General features: G+C 40.8%; 1 protein-coding gene across 1 annotated transcript in view; it reads right to left on the bottom strand.

Moving 5' to 3' along the window:
- Adamts12 (ADAM metallopeptidase with thrombospondin type 1 motif 12) overlaps window positions 1-10,849 on the bottom strand; it is a 238,375-nt gene that overhangs the window by 72,498 nt on the left and 155,028 nt on the right. Inside the window, exons 10-12 of the mRNA XM_005356634.3 lie at window positions 10,596-10,688; window positions 9,543-9,688; window positions 6,493-6,662 (exon numbers count right to left, since the gene is read on the bottom strand). Of these exons, the coding sequence (XP_005356691.1) occupies window positions 6,493-6,662; window positions 9,543-9,688; window positions 10,596-10,688 (409 nt within the window). The remainder of the gene's footprint in view (window positions 1-6,492; window positions 6,663-9,542; window positions 9,689-10,595; window positions 10,689-10,849) is intronic.

The following is a 10,849-nucleotide window of genomic DNA, read 5'->3' as shown; positions in this document are numbered from 1 at the left end:
GTAAGACTAGTTGAAAATTCTGTATGCCCTTTGTTGTAAATGATCAATCCTACACTGAACTGTATACCTAAAAATAAGAAAGCCTGGGGCATTTACTGTTACCCTAAGAAATCTGTAATCATAACAGGTAATGCAGGATCCAGACAAATCTGACACTTGCTCTTTATAGTAAGGTGAGCCAAGTTCTAGGGAGAAGGCAGTCTTTTCCCGTGCACCACACACTAGGCAAACACTCTACCACGGAGCTATACCCCAAGCCCACACTTTTTACTTTAGGTGAGAATTTGAGGATGTCTTCTTCAGAAATCCCTATGGGAACTTCCCCACTAGATCTGTGTGTTATGGGCAGAGCTGGTGGCCTCTTGATGCTGAGACAAGCCTTATCCTGCATGGATAAACATCAGAGGCAAAATAAGGAGCCAGCACTAACTATGTTGGTGTAAGGATGTGATGATCCATGTCACAAAAGTGAAAGTCTAAAACTCGAGCAAGCATAGTTAATCAAGAGCTAAGAGTCTGGTCCCTAAATACTAAGGTCTCTGGACAAACTGGAGACAGAGGTCAGTTACATCATTATAAACCCAAAGGAAGGAAATATGGAAATAAAGAATGCCAAAGATTTCATAGTTGCCTGAGAAGATGGACAAAGTCAGAATATGTAAAAGAGATTTTTCTGCAAAGGGCCATGGTCAGGACCATAGAATGGAGGACGAAACATAAACTGGAATTACTGTCAACTTCCTTTCCTGGCAGTCAGATTAACACTGACCAACCTGAAGTAGAAGCGCTTAAGGGCAGCTACCCAGGAGTGATCTTGCTTTCCCAGGGATGAGAACATCCATTTGTCTGTTCAAGCTAGGGAACCACTTCCTAAGACATCGATCTGAGTTTGAGAATCGTCTGTTCAAGCTAAGGAACCACTTCCTAAGACATTGATCTGAGTTTGAGAAACCAGATTCATAATTTTGTATTTGGACACATGGAGAAAAGGAAAGTATTCCTCAAAAAATTACAAGAGATTTCCTTTAAAAAACAATTACACTGTGGCCAGGTGTGCGGCTATACACCTTTAACCACAACACCCAGGAAGCAAAAGCAGATGGGTCCCTGTGAGGTAGAGGCCAGCCTAGTCTACATAAGGAATTCCAGGACAGACAAGGCTACCTGGTGAGACTCTATCTCAAACAAAATAAAATGCTTAAGTACTTCAAAGCTGTTAAGAAGAGTCAGGTATAAAGTAGGGCGGATATTAAAGGAGATACTTAGTCTTCCGTCACATAACTGTGTTTTTATAGTGAATAATCCCCCATCCATGTTAAGCACTACACCAAGTTCTGAGTGGTGAAGTCCCAATGCTTGTTATATGTTTGTGGGTCTGCGCTGTGTGACATCCCTCCTGAATAATAAAACTACACAAAGAGATTTTTGTTAGTCTTGTTTACACAGTAAATTAAAAGAAAGTTGACTTATTGAAATTAGCAGGTAATACTTTATTAAACATTATTCTGGACTTCGTTTTCATTTATACAGGTTATCGGTTATCTCCTTTCATAATTCCTATGCAGTTAGTACTTCTATCACCTATATCAAGATTTAGTAAACGTAGATATAAGAGATATAAAGCCTGTGATCTTCCAGTATGAACGGCAAAGCTAATCCACCAGACCCATTGAGTTCAGGGTCCAAAGTACTACCCCCTACGATGTGTCATTTAAACGTCTTAACCCCACAAGAATGTCTTTGATGAGATCTTTAACGAGTCCACATTTTGCACCATTACACAAACTCGGTGACACACCAACTGGACTCCATTTTAATTTAATATACATTATCTCATGGTGCACTTATGTGGAGAAAGTGCTAGATCCTGGAATAATAATTTCTACAGAGAACAGCTGAAATAGTTTCAGTTCATGAAAATCTAATATCATCATGAGAAAATGACTTATTCTTTCTGTGCTTCAGCTGTATGCTAAATACTCGGCCCTGTGCTGTAGACACACAATAAGGGCTCCGCTAATGATGGTCATTATTTCTATATCCTCACCATTAACTTAAGGTTTTCGAAAGCTCACTAAAAGTGGCATTGACATCTTGTGACTTCCATTCCAATTTCTTCAGCTAGTGAAGAGATTAGTAACTGCTGCTCAGTTCTCATGACGAACAAAAACAACAACAAAACAGACACAAAATACCTCTGCAGATTATTAATTATTAACCAAGCTTGCATTAAGTTCATAATTTTTTTGCTTATTTTCTAAATGACTGGTGGTTTGCCCATTTAGGGTAAAGAATATAAATCTCATTCAGACAGACGGGTATCTCCAGACTTTCTTTACAGTAACTGTGGACGTCATCAGTGCTATTCTGCTTGGGTCTTAACTACAGAGGTCCTCCTGTCTACAGTTCTAAGGCTGTGGATTTGAAGTGTGCTCAACAGCCATGTTCTTAGGGATATTCAGGTCTAGTATATGTTGATTAGCTACTGACAGCCAGTAGAGGCTGGGAAGGAATTTATGCTCAATAAGATGCGGAAAGAAGTTCAGGATTGAAGATTCTCCTTCACCCAGCACTGAGTTTGAGATATTGGAGCCCAAATTTTATTCCTAGCTCAAAGTTTTAAGAGTTTAGGCTGCATAGAGGAAATTCTTTGAAAGACAGTGTTGTAAGCATTGACACATTAACCTCTCCCAGAGTGATTACTATTGAACATAACTATTGCAAAAGATGTCTGATTTATCTTTGCCAACTAAATGCATTATCAATATTATTTGTGAAAATATTCTGTATGGATCAACATGGAATGTCATTTTAATCATGAGACCATATTAGCTCAGGCTGTAATAAAAATAACTATTGTTCTTAGTGAGAGAAGTCAAGAGGATTTGCACAGCAGTGGAATGCTTATCCAAAGACAAACACACGCACATCAACTAAGCTCAATTTTTGTAATGAGAAGCTGTGCAATTAACTGAGAGGAATATGTGAACTTTCATTCCATGATCTACACTTAGGGAATCAAGAAAGCTTCAAAATTGACAAGGACAATCTATTCTTGTGCAAACAAAGAATGTGCTATTAACAATGATTACTTCCTGGGAACAGATTGAATGCGATGATATAATGAGAGTGCATTTTTCTTCCATTCGATTGGGAACATTTACAGTTTATAAAACACATACAATCCTTTCCACAGCAATGCCTCAGCTCTGAAACAATAGAAATTGAATACTCTCCTTTATTTCATGGTTATCACAACGTATTTCCATGATGAGAGGTCTTTATTTCAAAACTCCCCTCTGCTCTGTCTTCTCAGTATAGGATTGACATACCCTTTAATGTTAGACCATGCAAACATATATGAAGTATGCTACACACACAAAACACAAATGTCTGTTGAATTTAAGTGTGCGGTTTGCTAGCCTCAGAAATATATGTTGAGTGATAGTTTGAGTTTATTCTGAAAATAAAGCTTGCTTTGAGTCAGAGGGTGGAGCTAGCCACTAGTTGAGCAAAACTGACTTAGGGGTATGGAGGACTGTGGACAGATAGGAGACAGAAAGGAATAAGGCGGGTCTGAGAGAGAATCTCAGCCTTTTTGGAGGAAGATCAGAAGAGGTAGGAAGTCACTGGTGGCTACTCTCCTGCTTCTCTGTCACTGGTGGCTACTCTCCTGCTTCTCTGATCTTTCAGGTTCTTACCCCAATATCTGACTCCTGATTATTTTATTGGTAAAGAACAATTAGATAAATGCTTCAAATATCCTTAGATATCTATGACAAAAACAATAGCAGGCAGTATGGAGATCAACCACTGTTTTTAATTTATCTTTAAAATTAGCATATAATACACTACATAACATCATGCCATTTTCAAAGTCATTTCAAAGTGTGTCTTATCTTAGGAGATTTCCCTCTCCCCTCGCCTCAACTACCTTCTTACCCCTACTACACCCCCACTGTAACCCCCCCCCACTTCTACATCCACTAGATCAACTGCTTTTATCCCTTCAGAGTTCACCTACACTTTAGACCAGGGAGAACCCTGATTGAAGAAGGCAATGAAAACGGAATGTTTAGTGTCCCTTCAACAGTTTATAATGCTGAGTCAAAAGTCCTGCATGTGTCCTAGCCCCACTTCTCCAGCCTCTCTTTCATGGTACTTTGAGTGAGTCTGTAGGTATCGATCTTGTCACAAGGGGTTCTACATAAGGAGGCAAGGGTGGCAATGGATGGCTTTCATTCTCGCCGGTCCTCATGTGGACCAGAGATTCACCGACTCAGATGTGGGCCACAGAGACTAAAACCTCTCGTGCTGAATTCATTGCCTCACATCTATTCACCTGCCCTGCTGTACCCTTTCGTCTCGGTCATGTGATGTTTTCCCTCTAGCTTTCAATAGCATTTGTAATTTGGCTAAGTGAAAGCACTAAAATCAATTTGCAGGTGAACTCTTGCCCTCAAACTGCCTGATTAACCTTTTCAGCTAGCTTGTGTGGCTAGGAAAATGTACCGAGTCAGAGTTTGCGCTTTCAGTTCTGCGGAAATGCAGTCACTGAATACTTTTTCTCAGTGTCCCTAAAAGTGAGCGTTAGGCACAAAAATGCAAAAATTAAATAAAACATGTTTTTAATAGATGAATCTTACCCTCGCACTGTGTGATTCATCTGCTCCCCCCAAAAAGCTCATGTAACTGGATGCAATTACTGAATCAAAGATTGCATTTTTGATCCTGCTAAAACAGGATGGCTTGGCCTTCAGGGTTAATAATCTTAAGAAGTGACCATTAGAAGTAGAAACATCAAACTTGAAATGAAGGATAAAAATATTTAAGAGGAGGAAAAGTTTTTTTTTTATTTTTGAAGGGCAAAAAGTCAAACAATTCTTGCCATATTGCTTTTCATTTTTGTTTGTTTGTTTGTTTATTTTATTTTGAAAAGAGGAAAAGTTTTGGTGCATTTTGTGTGGCTTGGGAGAAAGAGCAGCTGTTCAGATGTGGGGAAAACACTAGGCCGGAGGATTGATGCTTCCATCGCAGATAAACAGCTCAGCCATCATATTCAATTCCAGTGATAGACGCCAACCAGTCACTCCAAAGCATACAAAAGCTTTGCCTGCTCTTATGACCCTCATTTCTTTAGTACCCACAGCCATACTAAGCAAAAAGTAGGTACATGATAATTGCTTATAAATCAATGAAAAGCCAAATTGAATCAACCCTTTTTATGTCAAGTCAAGCTATTTGAACTGTCAGCATTCAATACGCTCAAGTCCAATTCTGCCCCCTTGGGAAGGTTATGGGATACAAACTGAGCACCCATAAGACCAAGGGACCTGTTTTCGTTTGTTAGTCCTAGAAGGCTACTCATTCAGTCCACAAATTCAGTGACCCCAACACTTTCAACAAAATATGCAGGACATAGACACAGATAGCACTGACTAAGGTTCCTTTCTCATTACTTGTTTGGGAGCCCGCGAGGATACGCATTTGTTTTCCTAAAAGCGAATGTTTTGATTGCACCAATACATAATTGCTCCACTCCCATAAAGCAAGAACTGGGGACAAGGAAAAATGATAGCTAACAAGATGCTTTGGAGACTCAATGTGGGCAAAGCTCCGAAGAGCTTCTGACTAGAGCTGTTGAGTAGAATTGTGGTAGGAGCCAACTGGGAGATTCTTGCATCTGTGGCTCCTCTTGACTCTCAGCACATTGGAATTTCAGGAATCTAATCATCATAGGAAAGTTAGGTTAGCTATTCTTTTTACTCCCTTGCCTCAAATAGCCTTAAGTTAGGGAGATCTTTCTTGTTTTATTTCTCGCTCAAGTAATAATGATTAGCATAAATGAAGGATTGCTGACTTCAAGCTCAGGAAAGAATGTAGAGCTATATCTGACAGTGTGGTCAACACGGTAGTTACATTCTTACTTACATCTTAGTCATAAATACATCTTAGTCAATTTTCCATCCCTTGACACGCATCCTTGAGATCTTTGATTTTACTTTTGAATCTTCTTGTGCTATGCTTTACACATGGAATGTTGATCTCAGGCCCAGCATTCATTTCTGATGAAGTCATTTTTACGATCTTGACTTTTTTGGACTGTTCTCCATATGAAATGACTTTTTTCAATGCCTTACTTTTTCTTTCCCTCACAGAAAGACCCATTATACCTAAACTCATCAACTGCATTTAAATTATTCCTGCCCCATCTGTCCTGAATATCTACCGAAATCACATTCCGTTCCATGGGACCACCGACAAGCAATGAGTATTCTAAATTCATGTCTCATTTATGCAAGCGAGGCACTATGTTTGAAGGACATCGCTTTCATCTCCTACGGGGAAGAATAGGGCATACTCAGCCTTTAACATTTAGAGGTCAGCTTGAGCCAGTTAGTATAATTGTCTTCTACAATTAAGAACCCCGGATGACTGTTGTAGAGCTTCTGAGAAACTCCAGACCTGAGATTCATGTTGAAGGCCCCTTACCTTGATTAAACACTGGGAACCAGCGATAGAATGCGTTTTTGTAGGGAACAGTGTCAAATTCACTGCACTGCATCTGCCGGAAAGTCGGAGTATCTGAGCGGCAGGGACGGACGTTGCATAAGCGATAGCGTTTTCTTTCTCCAGTGCAGTATTTCCCGCCAAACTTTGGTCTACAGATAAAATAGACAAGCTGTTCTTTAAGTTTCCCGAGAAGCCCACAATTTCCTGTTAAAATCTTTTGTCACCTAGCCATGACTGTTCCTTGTCAAGCCACCTCAGTTTCTGACCTAAAGAAACAGATAAAGCCTTCCAATTATATGTGTTATGAGCTGCAGCCCAAGTTCTTAGCCATCTGCTCTCTCAGCCGATTTGTAGCCCCGAGAAACAATCCCGCAAGTCTAGCTGTGTTCTTATTCTCTGTGACAGCCATGAGACTCAGTCTACTACCCCTTCTCCATCTTTCTTAGTGCAAGCTGAGCTCGGGTAGCTCACACGCAGACTCTTCCTTCGTCTCTTCTGTGAGGAGGTAACACGAATTGTCCTTAAGATCGGAGGTCACACAAGTCTCCATTCATTAACAGGGACTCTGTGACTTGGCACCTGCCTTTCTCATTTCCAACTGACAAGTATTACCAAGAAGAGCCCCTTAGGAGCCAAACTGTGCCAGTATTTCACTGTCCCTGTAATGGTCTCACTTGACCAGTGATGAAGATAAGGTCAGGAAAAGAACCCAGGGAAAAATAAAGTTTTTAGACCATTGCATATCAACTGTGATCAAAGAAAGGTACAGCCTTACAGCATAAGTGGGTCTAGTTGGCTCATACACTCTGTGACAGGAATCACAGAGGCCTTTATACAACCTGTTCCCATTGACAGAGGTCTCAAGAAAATGAGTTATGGGGTCAAGTGTCATCAAAATTGCAGCCTTGGTGATGGGCATGAGTAAACATTGTCCTCTAACTCTGGGCTGGGAATCATTTTGCGGTGCCTCAGCTAGGCCATACCTTCTCTGAGGAGCATGTGTTGATAAACATCTTCCCAAGGAAGATGTGGTGGCTGAATCCATACAAATCTCAGAGAAAATTGCCTCTATTTCCTGTCTCTAAAGGCACAGCTCTGACCAACTTGACAAGTATTTTGTCTAGAAATAAAGTACTGTATATGACAGTCCTGCTGTTGAATTTTTGAAGTAATGGAGTTTTATCGAGAGGCAATATTTTAACACAATTGCATTGTTAATTTCTCAAGCAAATCCTTACATTTGTAAGTGTTGACCTCACAATTACCACTTATTTGTAATTTATTATGTAATAGGTACTATATTAAACTACAGATATTAAAATCTAATCCTCTGAATAAAACACACTTTAGCCAACCCTAAAATGGCTTCCTTAATGTATATATCTTCTTTCCTGCTCTAGAGGGGATCCCAGGTGTCCACGGGGATGTCCCGAGCTAGTTCCTTGGGCAGCAGAGGAGAGGGTGCCTGAACTGACCTTGCCCCACTATCATACTGATGATTATCTCGAATATTACCATAGAATCTTTGTCCAGTGACAGATGGAGATAGAAACAGAGACACTCAGCAGAGCAACGGACTGAGCTCCCAAGGTCCAGTTGAAGAGCAGAAGGAGGGAGAAGATGAGCAAGGAAGTCAGGGCTGCGAGTGGTTGGTGCACCCCCTGAGGCAGTGTGCCTGTTCTAATGGGAGCTCACCAAATCCAGCTGGACTGGGTCTGAATGAGCATGTGATCAAACCAGACTCTCTGAATGTGGCTGACAATGGGAGCTGACTGAGAAGCCATTGATAAAGGCACTGGGACTTGTTTCTACTGCATGTACCGGCTTTTAGGGACCCTAGTCTATTTGGATGCACAGCTTCCTAGGCCTGGATATAGTGGGGAGGGCCTTGGACTTCCCACAGGGCAGGGTTTCCTGCTCTCTCTTAAGGAGGGAGGGGGAGGGAGGAGGGTGAGTGGGGGAGCAGGAGGGGAATGGGAGGAGTGGAGGAAATGTAAATTTTTGAAAGTAAAAATAAAATACTTAATTTGTCATTTGCAAAAAAACCCACACTTTATATATAACAAATTGTATGTATATGTAGCACATGTCCATATACAGTTTACAAACAGTATTATGTTAATTAAGAACAGGAGAAGATTAAGATTTGGAACTTAGATACTGAGAGGCTTTGTAACCACTTTTATCACTTGCTTTAAAAAAAATACATGGCTCTTATTCTGCAATAAGGCAAATCTAGGAAAAAGAAGCATAGTCTAGTTTCCACTTCTAGGAAGAAGCAAATGTATCCTTAAAAAATGTATATTTAGAAACTTGTATATGAGGAAATAATGAAATCAAGAATGCAATATTTTTAAAATTATGACAATTTAAACTTAACTTATACACACATAGTAACATTGTAAGTTTATTATATGAAAAAATTAGATTAAAAATTAAAAAGTGAATTATGAAATTCTTTATAGGTCATTATGGAATCCTAAAATGCATAGAAATATGTTGTTAGAATATTAGTGATAATTAACTTCAGAAATGTGTGTGCCCATTTTATTACTTACATGAGGGATGAACACTTTGATGTAATTGTATATTCGTTGTGATTGAAAGCTACCTATAATCATATCAACAAAACTGAGTTTAATGAATCTATTTCTTACGAAGAGAGTGTAAGTTATCTGGAAGGATTTAATTGCACAAGCTCCTGGAGACTTCCACATAGATAACATGTTTAAAAGAAAATTGTGTATGTATTTAAAAGAAGTTTGCTTTCTTTCACTCAAGTGATGGAATAAGATTACTTGTGTTTTGAGACTCAGAAGTCAAGTCAAAACCTATCAAAACAGAAGTGCTTTGTTTCACATGTGTGAATCATTTGGGTCTTTCTGTCTTTGGGAATTATCTGGGTCTTTCTGTCTTTGGGAATTAGTCTAGTTTTCTCCAAACACCTTCAAGAATGGTGTCGTGCCATTTGAGAATAGCCTCCCAGCACACCCGAAGTGAGGAGAGCCAGTGTTTGCGCCAGGCCTTACTCGGGGTTGTTGCAGTGCCTCTCGGCACTCTGTGCTCCTGCCCCGCAGGTCCTGGAGCAGTGGGACCAAGATGACCAGCGTCCCCAGCCTCCTGGGATGCTCTCTGGTTTCTTCCCCACCGTGATACACTTTCCAGCCATACACCACTGCAAAGAGATGTGAAGGGGTAGGGACACATATGTCAGGAAGATTCCATAGCAAGCAGGCCAAAGAATTTGTAAGTCTAAACCCAATTCTTTCCAAGCCAAAAGACGTCAGGAGTCACACAGAAAAGGGCTCACAGAGCTTCCTCAGATAAGCTTAGCTTCTAGTATCAGTTTTATACTGTGTCTATAAACTCAGAGATGGAGGATACCAAGCTCAAGCTATATCAAGACACCCACTAAACTCCTAAGCCATAGATCCACAATAAGCCCACTTGCTTAGTAGTTCACCATCCCCATGGGCAGTCTGGAAGAGACCTAGTGTCTGAGTTGTGGCTGTAGGACTTTTCTGCTTCAGAAAGTGGGCAGAACTCTAGGACAATCAGTCATGCCAGACAATGAGAAGCAAGATTATTAATGACCCCAATCTGATGTTTATGAAAAGAAGAAGCAACTCCCCTATGCTTCAATCTGAGGGAGAAATATCAAAAACTAAAGTTAGTAGCAAGCTCAGAAGAGACCAGAAACTCCACATACGTTTATCAGGGGAAGATGGGGCCAATGCTCTAAAAGTCAACTTTAGAACTGTGCTCAGCCCTTTCTCACAGACCACTGGGTCCCAGCAAAGGCTGGAAAGAGCGACAGAAGTGGAATCCTTTCCCATGTCTGTTCTGTCTCTGTGAGAGACACTGGGTGCTCCTCATGCCCTCTAGAGCCTTCTGTGTCTGTTCTGGCTCTGTGAGAGACACTGGGTGCTCCTCCTGCCCTCTAGAGCCTTCTGTGGCTGGTCCGACTGTGTGAGTGACATTGGGTGCCCCTCACGCCCTCCAGGGCCTTCTTTCCACCTCTTTCCAAGAACTCCAGGACAGCTGCCCTCCCACCTTTCTTCCTTAGGCCAATGACACATCACCTTCTTTTCACCACAGCGCGTCCCGTCTGCAGCAGCATCCAGCTTTGAGCGGCAGAAGCCTTTCACAGAGCACCACAGTGTCTGGCAAACATTCTGGAAAACAAACATGAAAAGTGTTGCATGGAAGCATATCTGGAAAAAAAAAACCCTACTAACTTAGAAGGTAAGAAACTAACAGGTACCAAGGATTGACAAATGGGATTACATGAAGTTAAAAGTTTCTCCATGGCAAAAGAAGCTATGAGCAAAGTGAA

Source organism: Microtus ochrogaster, chromosome 19, assembly GCF_000317375.1.
Source record: "Microtus ochrogaster isolate Prairie Vole_2 chromosome 19, MicOch1.0, whole genome shotgun sequence".
NCBI lineage: Eukaryota > Metazoa > Chordata > Mammalia > Rodentia > Cricetidae > Microtus > Microtus ochrogaster.
The sequence above is the reverse complement of the archived record's forward strand: the minus strand, read 5'-3'. Positions and strand labels throughout refer to the sequence as shown.